This window comes from Oncorhynchus kisutch, linkage group LG6, assembly GCF_002021735.2.
Source record: "Oncorhynchus kisutch isolate 150728-3 linkage group LG6, Okis_V2, whole genome shotgun sequence".
NCBI classification, from domain to species: Eukaryota; Metazoa; Chordata; class Actinopteri; order Salmoniformes; family Salmonidae; genus Oncorhynchus; species Oncorhynchus kisutch.
The window spans coordinates 30517747-30534331 of record NC_034179.2 but is presented as its reverse complement, the minus strand read 5'-3'; the positions used below and the strand labels follow the sequence as shown (position 1 = coordinate 30534331).

Below are 16585 nucleotides of genomic sequence, written 5' to 3'. Positions count from 1 at the left end.
ACTCTCCCTTAACACGGACGCCACTGGGCCAATTGTGCGCCGCCCTATGGGACTCCTGATCACGGCCGGTTGTCATACAGCCCGGGATCAATCTAGAGGCAAAAGAAATGCACGCCTATTTAGACGAGGTGCTGGCTAGCGGAGTGGAACACTTAAAATAATAAAAGCAAGCAGCACACTCCAGGAGCTCAGATGCAAAAATGTAACGTTTCGACAGACAAGCTGTCTTCATCAGGGTATAATGACAAACACTGCGGGGTGACTTGTTTTATATAGTGTCAAAAGACACACACAGGTATCTGTAATCATGGCTGGGTGTGGCCTGATATCATTGGTTAATTCTCATATATTAAAATAGCATACAAAGAACAGCCAGGGATCAAACCAGGGTCAGTAGTGACGCCTCTAGCACTGAGATGCAGTGCCTTAGACCGCTGTGTCACTCGGGAAGCCCTCCATGCTTCAAGTCTCACAAAGACCTAAAGACAGATTTCCAGCTATCTAATGTCCATTGCTCGTGTTTCTTGGCCCAAGCAAGTCTCTTCTTTTTAATGATGTCCTTTAGTAGTGTTTAGTAGGCCTGATTCATGCAGTTTCCTCTGAACAGTTGATGTTGAGATGTGTCTGTTACTTGAACTCTGTGAAGCTAACTCTAATAAACGTATCCTTTGCAGCAGAGGTAACTCTGGGTCTTCCTTTCCTGTGGTGGTCCTCATGAGAGCCAGTTTCATCATAGTGTTTTATGGTTTTTGCGACTCACTTGAAGAAACTTTCAAAGTTCTTGACATTTTCTTTATTGACTGACATTCATGTCTTAAAGTAATGAAGGACTGTCATTTCTCTTTGCTTATTTGAGTTGTTCTTGCCATAATATGGACTTGGTCTTTTACCAAATAGAGCTATCTTCTGTTAATCACCCCTACCTTGTCACAATACAATTGATTGGCTCAAATGCATTAAAAAGGAAAGAAATTACACAAATTAACTTTTAACAAGGCACACCTGTTAATTGAAATGCATTCCAGGTGACTATCTCATGCAGCTGGTTGAGAGAATGCCAAGAGTGTGCAAAACTGTCATCAAGGCAAACGGTGGCTACTTTGAAGTATCTCAAATATAAAATAGATTTTGATTTCTTTAACACTTTCTTGGTTACTACATGATTCCATATATGTTATTTCAAAGTTTTGATGTCTTCACTATTATTTTACAATGTAGAACATATTTTGAAAAAGAAAAACCCTTGAATGAGTAGGTGTGTTCAAACTTTTGACTGGTACTGTATGCATATTCGTCTCCGTTTCAGCACCAATTAGTACATCAAAAATATGATTATTAGGTTTAGGAAAGTGTTCATGAATCATAAAAAAAAAAGTTTGTAGAGCCTTTACACATGAAAAACAGTATTTTGATTAATTCTGAAAATTGTCACATTCAGTTCTTCAACCGATGGTATTCTTGGAACATTATTGTAGAATATACTTATAATAGAGGGAATATTGTACAATAATAGGCTATTCCCTCGTTTATTGCTTGGGAATTGATTATGGGTGGTTATTAGGCCTACAGACTGTCAATACTGATAGTGGCTAATATTTAACATGATAGAAATAATAAACAGAGAAGTCTGAGTAGCCTATAATTAAGACATTCAAGAGTTCCCATCCCTGCAAGTTAAAAGGATGTACAATTTATATTCTGCATAAAGGCACAACATTTCATAAACTTTACTGTGGGAAAGTTGATATTTTGATATCCTTCAGTTTGGTTTCACATTTGTCTCCAGCGATTATAAGGTAAAATAGATCTAAAACAAGTGTAATTTATATTTACAGTTCCCTCATCCAAACAGAGTATTCTGTTACCTTACTCTTATCAACAGCTTTTGTCAATTTGTAAATTACAGTGCATTGAGAATGGTATTTTTTTCTATATGAAAAAATGTAGTAAATGGTTTTCCCACTTGGAACCAGTAGGTTTGTTCGACCTTATTCATGGTTTCCTCGCACATAAAGGTGCTGGAATTATTAGGGAATTAAGTAAAGGTCAGAAAACTGCATATCTATAGACAGACTTCCACCACACCTCCATTTATTGGATCTCCACCCCAAACCAATAGTGGTTGAATGGCCATGTTCTGTTATATTCTCCACTCGGTACAGCCAGAAGAGAACCAGGCCACCCCTCATAGCCTGGTTCCTCTCTAGGTTTCTTCCTAGGTTTTGGCCTTTCTAGGGAGTTTTTCCTAGCCAACGTGCTTCAACACCTGCATTGCTTGCTGTTTGGGGTTTTAGGCTGGGTTTCTGTACAGCACATCAGCTGATGTACGAAGGGCTATATAAATACATTTGATTTGATTTGATTTGAATAGAACCCTAAACTCATGCTTAAATTCAAGGTCAGAATAAGCATGTAGAAAGGAATTACGTTCTAGATACAAAAAAGGAATTACGTTCTAGATACTGTACATGCGCTTGACTGGGGTTGGAATTCCCCCATTGATTAGCAGTGTCAAACCGCCCAAAAATTTTACTATGAAATTTTGCAGAAAAAAAATATGGTAGAGGCCATATCCGTCTTCTACAAAGTCCTGGTTCTGGCAGGAACCATGTAAACTTGCATGTTTATATGTGTTTTGGATTATGCTATGTGCACCAACATTGCAGACTGCTGCCATAACTCTACCTGAACCTGGAAATCCCCATTAGTGGTTACACTGATCTGGTGGTGAGATTGGAGTCATGGACTACAGTTAGTGTGACACTGACATTGCATGCCAATGCTGCGTTCCTAACTGAGTGGGAAGTGGGAATTTAACACATACGGCTGGGAAATCCACTTGAACGGCCCTCCAACTGGGGAAACTCATCTATCATCCTCACACTTCTCCCACATGCTGACCTCTGACGTCACCTACTAAGGAAATTACCTTGATAACAGCATTTTTGGACGTTAAATGCAACAACAAAACATTATTTATAAAAAGCCATCTATTACTATGGTTTTGAAACACTATCATTTGTTTACAAGCATGACAGCGGTACTTTGAGTTTATGGTTTACAGTTTGTTGGCTATCAGCAATCAGTGTTTCTTTACGAGTTCAAAGCATGTGAATGCAGCTGGTATTTACGACTTCACAACTGGTAAATTCTCACCTTCCACTTGGTTACGAAAGTAGCATGAAACAAATCTAATGGGCTTTGATTGGTTTAGATGTCCCTCCTTGTTCCCTCCCCTGTTCTTCAGCTCCGTGCGATTGCCTAACAACAGTTCCATTGGATTGGCATTGCACCAGCTGTGTGACATGGCGAAGGGGATTCCACTTCCTGGAATGGATAAGTCTAGCATCCTTTGCCATTACACCGAACCAATTACTTTGAGATCTTGATTGCATGCTACCATGAGTTCATCCTCACAATTTCACACAGGCCACTGGGCCCGCCATTTGTTTCATTCATTGTTTATTTACTTTACTTTACTTTACTTTACTTTGTTCATATGATGTCTGAGTGCTATCTACAGGTGGTTACAGGTGCTCCTTACATAATGGCAGAGGATGAAAAGGGGGGCTTAAGAGAGCAGAAAGAGAGCAGCTTGTATTTAAAGTGGACAAAGACTGTCCTGGCTATGTACAGGTATGGGCTTTAGTGTTGTTTAAGAGATATTTAGTATGAAAGGATGTTTTGTGAGAACCTTCTCAAGTTCAATTTACAGACATCAATGGTGGTCTGAAATGGTGAATCTTAGAGAGCTGAAAATGTTTCATCTGAGAACAGATGATTGACAACTTTTAAAGATGTGAAAATAAGTGAACTATTTTTCCATTGACAGTTTACAATGTGTGGACAATGCTTAGCATCATTTCATTACCTACTGTGGCACACCACAACGAGAGAACAACACTCTTTGTGCATCTAACCACCAGCTAACCAGAGAAAGGTAAATCTAACCACAACGATGACTGTAACTCAGGACCATAAGATGCCATTATATTTAGAGGACAAAGTGCAAAGTGGTGACAGTGATAAAAATACCACGGCTGAAAATATCTTGGGGTGAGTTACAAGTCTGTCTTTGGCCTTTTGACCCAAGCCAGCCCATAGATTCAGATGCAGCAATGTGCATGGTAGATACAGCATATGGATGCCTGGAAATGGCCTGCTATACAGATAGAGGGGGGAATGGCACAGTTTATTGGGCTGTGACTGGCTGCTTCTTAGGAGAAATCTCTCACACATGCAAACACATGCACACACACACTCACATATTGGGAGAATGCTGTCATTCAGCTTTCTGGTCATACGATCACAAGTGTGTTATTCTATGTCACGACTGGTGGAGTCCAGTTAAAGTAATCAGATTAGTCAGATGGGGTCCTGCTAAACTGAGCCGCTACCTGCAAGCCTCTTAGCAGCATGTGGGACAGGCTGACTACACTGACACTGCAAGGTCACACTTAGGGGATAAAGCCTCAAAAAGCTAGCAAACCCTTGCGCTGGCCCTTTAACTGTAGCAACCACAGAGAGATCACCCAGGAGGTGCAACGAGAGAACATGCTCTTTTGACCCGTGGTCAAAGTGTCATTTGGTCTTAATACAGCCCAGTAATAGCGCTGTAAGGTCAGATCATCTAGGGCAAACACACATCCATCCACATCACATGTAAAAAAGTACAATTGTAACAAATATTGCAAAGTGACATTGAAACATCTACCTGCCAAAGAGAGGGCCCTTGGAATATATCACATATAACAATGCCTTTTGGTTTGTTGTCATGGACAGTTGTTTGAGGTAGGTAATTCCATTGTTTCAATGTCTCACATTGTTACAATAGAAACACTTAAATATTAAATTCTGGAGGCAACTCTCTAAAATCAGCATAGAGTAGAAGGCTGATGACTGGTAGTAAGTAGGACACAATCCTTGAAAGGTGCACTATACTATTGGAGCATCTGTCTTGAACTGAATTCTCTCTTCTTCTTTCCTTCTCCCTAAGCTTTAAGTCAAAGTGGCCACCGGCAGACCTGTAGGTGGAGGGAACACGAAAGCAGCTTAGGTACACAGCAGACACCCCCCCCCCCCTCCTATTGATCGGGTGACTACATCAAATATCTTAGTGAAGTAATAGCAGCTATTCTGGCTCCAGCATTAATCTGTAGGCTATATGGAGTTACTCGACTATGAATAAGCAGGCTAAAAATAGATGTGCGTGTGTGAATGATATACTGACGTGTAATGTTGGAGTAGAACTACAGGGCAATTGCTTAACTGTTAAAGGGTCACTATGAGGGTCTTAGGACCTACATTTATGTATAAGGCATCATTGTGACACATTTGGCATCTAAAGGCGCAGGTAGCTTAGCGGTTAAGAGCGTTGGGTCAGTAACTGAAAGGTTACTGGTTCGAATCCCCAATCTGACTAGGTGAAAAATCTGTTGATGTGCCCTTGAGCAAGGCACTTAACCCTAATTGCTCCTGTAAGTTGCTCTGGATAAGAGTGTCTGCTAAATGACTAAAATGTTTAAGAGTAGGCTGCTGAAACCAAGTGGGGCAGCTAGCTATCTCTGGTCTCACTCCATAAATAAAGGCCTTATGAAACAAACTTAGATCTCATTGGAAAACACCTGATTATTAATCTCAGTGACCTCTTTACACCTGCAGATTACCTCCTACTGCCAGACACATTACTGTGAACACACAGACACCTAACCCCTTCATACACACTATTAGCACACCTTGCAACTGTGAATATCTCTCTCACGCACACAAGTACAAAGACTTCTAGTAGTGCAATTACTGAAATAACAAGTGATGGGGTAAGTAGCATACTAAAGCAATAAGGGGGTGTGGTATATGGCCAATATACCATGGCTAAGGGCTGTTATGCACGATGCAACGTGGAGTATATGACCATATATCACAAACCCCTGAGGTGCCTTATTGCTATTATAAACTTGCTACCAATGTAATTAGAGCAGTAAAAATAACTGTTTTGTCATACCCATGGTATACCCGTGGTATACGTTCTGATATACCACGGCTGTCACCCAATCAGCATTTAGGGCTCGACCCACCCAGTTTATAAAAATCATAAAAATCTGCATGGAAATATATGAAATCCAAAAGCATTATCCAGTTATCTCGTACTGCATATAGTTTAAAAAATATTTTTGAAATATCACCCTAAGAAGTAGGCCTACTACTATTTTCCAGCAGTAGTAACCCTGCTCTGTGTTCTATAAAGACTTGAATTTACACCAGATTAAATGTAGATGGCTTTAAGTCCCTAAGCAGCAAATAAGCCTGTGCTAAAAATAGTGGTGAAGTCCCTATAGTTCAGACATATAGGCTATTTAAAATGCCACCGCCAGGTGCCAGTTATGTATGATTATATTATAACATGACAGTATATAGTGTCAGAGGCCAAAATAATTATTGTTAGAACACTAGTCTGGAATGGAAGTTCCACGATCTGTGGATGTGAGAAATGGCAAACAATACATACAGAAATACAGAAAGAATACATAAAAAAACGAAATACTGCATAGTTTTCTAAGGACTCGAAGAAACGCGACCATCTCTGTCGACGCCATCTTGATTATGTGCTAAAAATAGAGAGCAAACCTCTGCATGTGACAAATGGGTTCAGCAATCATATCATGTCATAGACAGTTTATAATCACATTGTTACCCGAGGAAATCTTTTAGTCTTATTACATACAGCCGTGAAGAACTATTCGATATAAGAGCGACGTCAACTTACCAACATTACGACCAGGAATACGACTTTCCCGAAGCAGATCCTCTGTCTGGACCATGGCTATGCCGCTCGGCCATATATTTATATGTACATACATTTAGATCTGTCTGTATTAGGTAGTTGTTGGGAAACTGGTAGGTCTGTATTAGGTAGTTGTTGGGAAACTGGTAGGTCTGTAATATCTAACAAATAATCTATTGGAACTAGAAGCACAAGCATTTCGCTACACTCGCCTTAACATCTGCTAACCATGTGTATGTGACCAATAAAAATTTGATTTGATATGATTTTGATTTGATGCGCCGACTACAACAGGTGTTGACCTGACCGTGAAATGCTTACTTACATGCCCCTAACCAACAATGCAGTTGAAGAAATATTTACTAAATAAACAAAAGTATAAAAATGATATCAAAAAGTAACACAAGAAAATGACATAACAATAATGAGGCTATATACAGGGGGTAACACTACCGAGTCGATGAGTGGGGGTACATGTTAGTCTAGGTTAATTGTACATGTAGGTAAGGGTGAAGTGACTATGCATAGATAATAAACAGTGAGTAGCAGCAGTGTAAAAACAAAAGGGAGGCTGGGGGTTGGGGGGTCAATGTAAATAGTCCAGGTGGCTATTTGATTAATTGCTCAGCAGTATTATGGCTTGGGGGTAGAAGCTGTTAAGGAGCGTTTGGACCTAGACTTGGCGCTCCGGTACCGCTTGCTGTGCAGTAGCAGAGAAAGTCTATGACTTGGGGGACTGGAGTCTTGACCATTTCTTGGACCTTCCTCTGACACCATCTAGAATATACACTACTGTTAAAAAGTTTGAGGTGACTTAGAAATGTCCTTGTTTTTAAATAAAATAAAATAAAATGTCCGTTAAAATAACATCAAATTGATCAGAAATACAGTGCAGACATTGTTAATGTTGTAAATGGTGTTGAACGCTGAGCTGTGGCCAATGAACAGCATTCTCACATAGGTGTTCCTTTTGTCCAGGTGGGAAAGGGCAGTGTGGAGTGCGATTGAGATTGCGTCATCTGTGGATCTGTTGGGGCGGTATGCTAATTGGAGTGGGTCTAGGGTTTCCGGCATGATGATGTTAATGTGAGCCATGATCACTGGCCAGTATGGAGAAATAAGTAAAACCACAAGTCCAATCCCTTCTCCATCCATGGCTAATTTAGGAAAGGGACGATTTTAGCTAGCTAACAACACAACATTTTAGCTAGGACAACAACAGAATAAGATGTAACAATTCAAGTTGTTTCTGTCAATTACATATTTCTCTTGATGCGATAGGAGTAAAGTCAAATACAAACTGGCTTCCCTTGAGACTTTTTTTGGTGTGCCAGGACCATTCACAGCTGAGCTCACTCAGTTTAGCTTAACGCTGATTGGCTATTCTTTCCCTTGCATTCAATGCTTTGGGCGGCAACAATGTCATATTATTTATGACCAGACAGAATCAGATAGATGGCCATCACAGTGGCACTGTTTTGCTCCCTCTGATGCTTTCTCAGGTGAGATACTGTGCATTCAGCCTTTTGTGAACTGAAAAAAATATATGAAAACACAGACGATTTTATATGTTTATTTCTTTGAATTTTTGGGGGGAAGCCTGGCTTCCCTTGGCATCCATGAATACACGCCACTGGTGTGAAAACACAAATGATAACTTCTGGCTTTATTGCATTTAACTATACAGAAGCAATGCAGCATAGCAATATGATGTCTTTGTACCATAGAACTAATGTAATAATTCCAATAGTAATTACAATCAAGATGATTTCCTTTTGCAAGTGGTAATGAATGAGGCCGTAAATTATGTTCTACAGACCGTTGCATAGCCCCTACAGTTCCAACTCTCTGAGAGACTGACTGTTATCCACCACAGTGCATGGTAAAGGATACTCAAAATCATTATCATCATCATCATCATCTTCCTCTTCATAATCATAGCACTCCTTCTTCAAGCAGCGGAAGCAGAACTCCTTTTGGCAGTGTGGACAGATGATATTGGGGCATCCCTCTCCAGTGTGAGTGAGGATGGCCTTACAGTGAGGACAGGCCCTGAAGAAGGGGCATCCCTGGGCTGAACTGCTTGGATCAACAATGACCTCTGGGGAGAGGAGGGCAGCCCTGAGGGCACAGCCTGGCAGAGGGCAGGAGAAATGGACCCCTTGGCCCTCCAGGGTTCCTCCTGACTGGTGCCACTCCCTCCCACAGGCCCAGCAGAACTGGTAGACACGGCGCAGGGTCTCGGAGCAGCGCTTACACACAGCACACTGACCTTTGACCTTTCTGGCCCCAGCCTGGTGGCAACTGGGGCACTTCAGTGGGGTTGGAAGAACAGACTGGTGGGGAGGGGAAAGAGAGAGACATATGTCATAAACAATTAGTTGTGAGATTAAGATGAACAACCTAATGATTAAATTGTCTGTAAATAGTGTGGGTCAATAAACATATCACATTTTGACGTGTGCACATAACACATAGCCATTGAAATGCTCAACCTTACACTGTGGACAAGAATACATCTTAATAACTTAATGCTGTCCTATAGTGGCTCTGGACAGCCCGACTTGCTTGGCACCAAAAATAGTGAGTACAAGGCGCTGAAGCCGTACTTTGTCTCTGTGGAAGTGTTACACAGCTTACCTGTGCAAGCAGGAGTGAGCCACTCATTATCAACTGTCCTCAGAGGCTAGGGAAATAGAACATTACAGTAAAGAGGGTCAAGTGAAATTAGGTAGATGTATTCTAAGTAAAGGGCTCTTCTATTCTATGAAACTTTCAGGAACATGCCTTTTTATTGATTGCTATATTAACCACATTTAAAGAGGTTCCTTGTGAAGATGCAGTACATACTGTTATTTCAAAACACATATCTCATGAATCAAAGAACACAGTTCAAAGATTGATTATGACCTACTTGATTTACTTGAACGTACACTCCCTATTAGACATTGATCTACCAATCTGCAAACATACCAATGACATACAATAATTTTGTATTACCTTTTAATCATAAGTCAGTCCCAACAGAAAAAATGTCAGCTCGTCTTCCTTTCTCTTCTCGAATTCACTGTGAGAGGACGATATGTGCTTTTGCATTTCATTTCACAGAGCGGGGGTAATTCCAGGACTTGAACTGAAAGTTACTTGACATGGCCATTACATTTTCACTTTCACTTAGAACTAATTGGGTCTAACGCAGAGGGATCTGGCATTATTGTTCACTACGACACCACCATACTTTCTGAACCCTGTAATACATATATGACACCCTGCACTTTTATAAACTCTGGTAATTACAGTACATACAGTGTACATTTATTTCCTGTTGCTGTGAACATGAAAGTGCCATTTGCCCTTTCCATTAACTTTTAAAAGTGTAGTTGCACACGAGAGAGAAAGAACAGCGGGTTTTCAGGGTATTTATGTAAATCATAGGGTTTATTTTAATTTCCTGAGGTGCAGGAACACTCTCAGTGACAATAGAGTGATCAAATTAAGATATGACACCTGTAAAACTGTTGAGGTGCCAGTAGCCTTGATATCAGTCTCTTTGTCGGCTTCTTTTAGGCTAATGTGCCAGTAAAAGCAATGCTGCTGGCTCCCTCTAGTGTTGTGTAGCGTCTACAGTCTGACTTTTATCAAATCAAATGTTATTTGGCACATGCGTCGAATTCAACTGGTGTAGATTGTCCTGTGAAATGCTTGCTAACGAGCCCTTGCCAATGATGCAGAATGAAAAAATAATAATACAAAATAGTAACACGAGAAATAAAATTAAATACCCAAGAATGGAGCTTTATACAGGAAGTACCAGTACCCGATCAATATGCATAGGTAAAAGGTATTTGTGGTAGATACAGTGAGCCCCAAAAGTATTGGGACAGTGAAAATGTTTTAGTTGTTCTGGCTCTGTACTCCAGCACTTTGGATTTTAAATGATACAATTTAATTTGAGGATATCTATCAATATCAGGTGAACCACTTAGAAATTACATCACTTTTTGTACATAGTCCCCCCATTTTAGGGGACCAAAAGTATTGAGACAAATTCATTTGTAGTGTATTAAAGTAGTCAAAAGTTCAGTACTTGGTCCCATATTCCTAGTACGAAATGATTACATCAAGCTTGTGACTCTACAGACTTGTTGGATGCATTTGCTGTTTGTTTTGAATGAATCAATCGTGAATAATGATGAGTGAGAAAGTTAGGCATAAATGTCATAACCCCCCAAAAATGCTAACCTCCCCTGTTGTTGTAATGGTGAGAGGTTAGCATATCTTGGGGGTATGATATTTGTATGTCTGTAACATTCTCACTCATCATTATTCACAATTCATTACGGATTATCCCTAATCATGATAGCATCTGCATTAATAGAAAAATGTTTAGAAACATATTCTATTCTTATTTACACTAAAACTGAATCCAAAATTAACAAAACATTATTTAACATTTCTATTAGGCACAAAATAATCTGAAACACAACCTAAAACAAACAGCAAATGCAGTCACAAGCTTGATATAATCATTGCGTGCTAGGAATATGGGACCTACTAAAATTTGGTAACTTTAATACACATCAGTCAAGTTGTCATATCAAATCAAATTGTATTGGTCACATACACATATTTAGCAGATGTTATTGCAGGTGTAGCGAAATGCTTGTGCTCCTAGCTCCAATAGTGCAGTAGTATCTAAAACAATTCATAACAATACACACAAATCTAAAAGTAAAGAATATTAGATCGAGCAATGCCAGTGGCATTGACAAAAAAATCTGTAGAATATAATACAGTATATACATATGAGATGAGTAAAGCAGTATGTAAACATTATTAAAGTGACTTGTGTTACATTATTAAAGTGGCCAGTGATTCCATGTCTATGTACATAGGGCAGCAGCCTGGAAGATGCAGGGTTGCATAACCAGCTGGCAGCCGGCTAGTGATGTCTATTTAACAGTCTGATGGCCTTGAGATAGAAGCTGTTTTTCAGTCTCTTGGTCCCAGTACTTTTGGTCCCCTAAAATGAGGGGACTATGTATCAAAAGTGCTGTAATTTCTAAACGGTTCAGCCAATATGGACGAAAATACCCTCAATCGTGATCCCTTGATTTTTGTAAAGTTCATGCAGTCGACATGTATGTGCAAGTCGGACAATTCTGATCCCCATAGTGCAACACACTTTTAAAGCCGGTGACCAACAATGTTCACTGATTTGACAAAAGTGATCTGCTCGATGTGCTTTGGTGATCTGCCACCAAAGCTCCATATACTACCGACCACTGCAACCTGTATGCTCTCGTTTGCTGGCCCTCGCTTCATACTCGTTGCCAAACCCACTGGCTCCAGGTCATCTACAAGACCCTGCCAGGTAAAGTCCCCCCTTATCTCAGCTCTCTGGTCACCATAGTAGCACCCACCTGTAGGACACGCTCCAGCAGGGATAACTCTTTGGTCACCCCCAAAACCAATTCTTCCTTTGGTCGCCTCTCCTTCCAGTTCTCTGCTGCCAATGACTGGAACGAACTACAAAAATCTCTGAAACTGGAAACACTTCTCCCTCACTAGCTTTAAGCACCAGCTGTCAGAGCAGCTCACAGATTACTGCACCTGTACATAGCCCACCTATAATTTAGCCCAAACAACTACCTCTCCCCCTACTGTATTTATTTATTTTGCTCCTTTGCACCCCATTATTTCTCTCTACTTTGCACATTCTTCCACTGCAAATCTAACATTCCAGTGTTTTACTTGCTATATTGTATTTACTTCGCCACCATGGCCTTTTTTTGCCTTTACCTCCCTTACCTCACTTCATTTGCTCACATTGTATATAGACTTATTTTCCGACTGTATTATTGACTGTATGTTTGTTTTACTCCATGTGTATCTCTGTGTTGTTGTATGTGTCAAACTGCTTTGCTTTATCTTGGCCAGGTAGCAATTGTAAATGAGAACTTGTTCTCAACTTGCCTACCTGGTTAAATAAAGGTTAAATAAATCAAATAAAAATTGCTTTATGCCTCTCTCTAATGTCAATATGCCTTGTCTACTGCTGTCTTGGTTAGTTCTTATTGTTTTATTTCACTGTAGAGCCCTCAGTCCCGCTCAACATGCCTTAGATAGCACTTTTGTCCCACCCCCCACACATGCGGAGACCTCACCTGGCTTAACTGGTGCCTCCAAAGACAAAACCTCTCTCATCGTCACTCAACGCCTAGGTTTACCTTCCTGTACTCACATCCTACCATATCCTTGTCTGTACATTATGCCCTGGATCTATTCTACCACGCCCAGAAATCTGCTCCTTATATTCTCTGTTCCCAATGCACTAGACGACCAGTTCTTATAGGTCTTAGCCGTACCCTTATCCTACTCCTCCTCTGTTCCTCTGGCGATGTCGAGGTTAACCCCTGTAGCCCCCAGTACCACACCTATTCCCCAGGCGCTCTCATTTGTTGACTTTTGTAACCGTAAAAGCCTTGGTTTCATGCATGTTAACATCAGAAGCCTCCTCCCGAAGTTTGTTTTATTCACTGCTTTAGCACACTCCGCCAACCCTGATGTCCTAGCCGTGTCTGAATCCTGGCTCAGGAAGGCCACCAAAAATTCTGAAATTTCCATCCCCAACTACAACAATTTCCATCAAGATAGAACTGCCAAATGGGGAGGAGTTGCAATCTACTGCAGAGATAGTCTGCAGAGTTGTGTCATGCTATCCAGGTCTGTGCCCAAACAATTTGAGCTTCTACTTTTAAAAATCCACCTTTCCAGAAATAAGTCTCTCACTGTTGCCACTTGTTATAGACCCCAATCAGCCCCCAGCTATGCCCTGGACATCATATGTGAATTGATTGCCACCCATTTATCTTCAGAGTACGTACTGTTAGATGACCTAAACTGGGATATGCTTAACACCCCGGCCGTCCTACAATCTAAGATAGATGCCCTTAATCTCACAAAAATTATCAAGGAACCTACCAGGTACAACCCTAAATCCGTTAACACGGGCACCCTCATAGATATCATCCTGACCAACTTGCTCTCTAAATACAACTCTGCTGTCTTCAACCAGGATCTCAGCAATCACTGCCTCATTGCCTGCCTCCGTAATGGGTCCGCGGTAATTTGTAGATCTTTCAGTCGGCAGCCATCTGCACTGTCGAACAAGACCGTTCACTTCGCCTAGCCGAGTTCTGCTAGGACCATACCAAACCTAGTATGCAGACGCCTTAACCCCTACACTTACCCTTAACCATAACCCTTACCTAACTCTAACTCTCACCGTAACCATTTTAAATGTAAACTTCAACGACGTGATGTCAGAGTTGGACATTCCAAGGACCCCGGATAGCAGGACCCGACCGTTAGACCGATGACGTGTTTCTGCACATGAGCTTAAATAGGGCGGCAGGTAGCCTCGCAGTTAGAGCGGCGAGCCAGGAACCGGAGGGTTGCCAGTTTGAATTCCGGGTCCGACAGGGAAAAATATTAGGAAGTGAGCTGGAAACCGGAGGGTTGCTGGTATCAAATCATAGATTTGTCTGCTATTATACCCTTGAGTAAGCCACTTAACCCCGAACAACAACAACTCCCAGGGTGTCCAATGTAGCAGCCCCTCGCACTTCTCCAAAACCTGTCTTTCGGATGTGTTAGGTTAAAAACGGAAGTGACATTTTGGTTGAAGACCTTATGTGCTATTGACCAATAAAGTGATCTTAAACATTGCCTACAAGTGTGAGCTAGGATTTATATTGAAGAAGCAGTTTCTATATATACAGCGCATTTGGAAAATACTCAGAACCCTTATCTTTTTCCACAGTGTTACGTTACAGCCTCAATCCAAAATTGATTAAAGAAATACCAATCCTAATTCATCTACATACAATAGCCCATAATGAAAAAGTGTAAACTTTTTTTTTTTTATAAAAAAATGTATTCAAAATAAATAAAAAACATGAATACCTGGTGCATCCTGAATACCTGGTGCATCCTGTTTCCATTGATCATCCTTGAGATGTTTCTACAATTTGATTGGAGTCCACCTGTGGTAAATTCAACTGATTGGATATGATTTGGAAAGGCACACACCTGTCTATATAAGCTCCCACAGTTGACAGTACATGTCAGAGCAAAAACCAAGCCATGAGGTCGAAGGTATTGTCCATAGAGCTCCAAGACAGGATTGCGTCGAGGCATAGATCCGGGGAAGGGTACACAAACATTTATGTAGCATTCAAGGTTCCCAAGAACACAGTTGCCTCCATCATTCTTAAATGGAAAAAGTTTGGAACCGCCAAGACTCTTCCTAGAGCTGGCCGCCCGGCAAAACTGAGCAATCGGGGGAGAAGGGACTTGGTCAGGGAGGTGACCAAGAACTCGATGGTCACTCTGACAAAGCTCCAGAGTTCCTCTGTGGCGATGGGAGAACCATCCAGAAGGACAACCATCTCTGCAGCACTCCACCAATCAGGACTTCATGGTAGTGGCCAAACGGAAGCCACTTCTCAGTAAAAGGCACATGACAGCCTGCTTGGAGTTTACCATAAGGCACCTGAAGGACTCTCAGACCATGAGAAACAAGATTCTCTGGTCTGATGAAACCAAGATTGAACTCTTTGCCTGAATGCCAAGCATCACGTCTGGAGGCTGGAGGCTGAAATTGCTGCCAACGGTGTTTCAACAAAGTACTGAGTAAAGGGTCTGAATACATATGTCAATTTTATGCAACCTCCTTTGCACTCATTAGTCCTCTTTTCTGGCAGAAGCTTCTCTCCGCTTCACACAGTAGGAAGATTGGCTGTGCCTATCAGGGAAGAATATCGACAGAGCAATGTGCTGTGGGATGGCAAAGATATTTACAATCACACAATAGCCTAAATGCATATACTGTACATTCTGCTGGCTCCGTTTTGGCTTAAGTAACAAACAGTATACAGTAGTTTGATTGGACTATGAGTTGATAAGAGGTGAGACAGCCACTGGTGTTTCTGGAGAGACCCACTGTCTTTCCATATCGTGTGCAATCAATTGACTTTACCACAGGTGTAAAAACATCCCAAGGATGATCAATGGAAACAGGATGCACCTGAGCTCAATTTCAAGTCTCATAGCAAAGCGTCTGAATACTTATGTAAATAAGGTATGTTTTATTTTTATAAATTAACACATCTGTTTTTGCTTTTATGGGGTATTGTGTGTATAGGTTGAGGCACTTTCTTTATCCATTTTATAATAAGGCTTTAAAGTAACAAAATGTGGAAAAAGGGGTCTAACTACTCTCAGAATGCCCTGTATGTGGTGCTACAGGTCACATTGGAAATTGAGATGAGATATGTTTTACTTCATGTTCTGCATTGACTGCCATTGAAATATATTGGTAATAGGAAGACTGTAAAGTTGATATTGTGACGTAGCCTAAACAAGCTGACCCCAAATCTACCATGTCTTGTCCTGACCTATATAGCCTGAGTGAAGCAGAGAATGATCTGTGGGTAATCACTTCCAAAGCTTGTATTCTGCCTGGATACAGATGCAACTCTCAAACAGCTCAAATAAACTTCTATACTACACATTCTAGCTATATACTGGAGTAATATCCCGATAGGGATATAGACTACAACCAAACTGGACTGTTGAAAATGTGTGTGGTGTTCTGTGGTTGATTTGGTCTTTTAATATAGTACCACTTCTGATATCAACAGTCACAAGTCATTTTTGTGATCTTTAAATGTTTTAATAAAAAATACATTACTATTGTATTTTACGAACCCATTCACAAATGACTCTCATATTTGTTAT

General features: G+C 40.8%; 1 protein-coding gene across 1 annotated transcript; it reads right to left on the bottom strand.

The window, feature by feature from the left end:
• Nucleotides 1-8338: 8338 nt before the first annotated feature.
• On the bottom strand, nt 8339-9948 carry LOC109892107 (E3 ubiquitin-protein ligase RNF144A-like). The gene is made up of 3 exons (XM_020484524.2): nt 9782-9948; nt 9422-9467; nt 8339-9117 (listed from the first exon to the last, which is right to left on the bottom strand). The coding sequence occupies exons 2-3, from the start codon at nt 9446-9448 to the stop codon at nt 8614-8616; spliced, it is 531 nt and encodes a 176-aa protein (XP_020340113.1). The 5' UTR covers nt 9449-9467; nt 9782-9948; the 3' UTR covers nt 8339-8613.
• Between the last annotated feature and the right edge of the window lie 6637 nt (nt 9949-16585).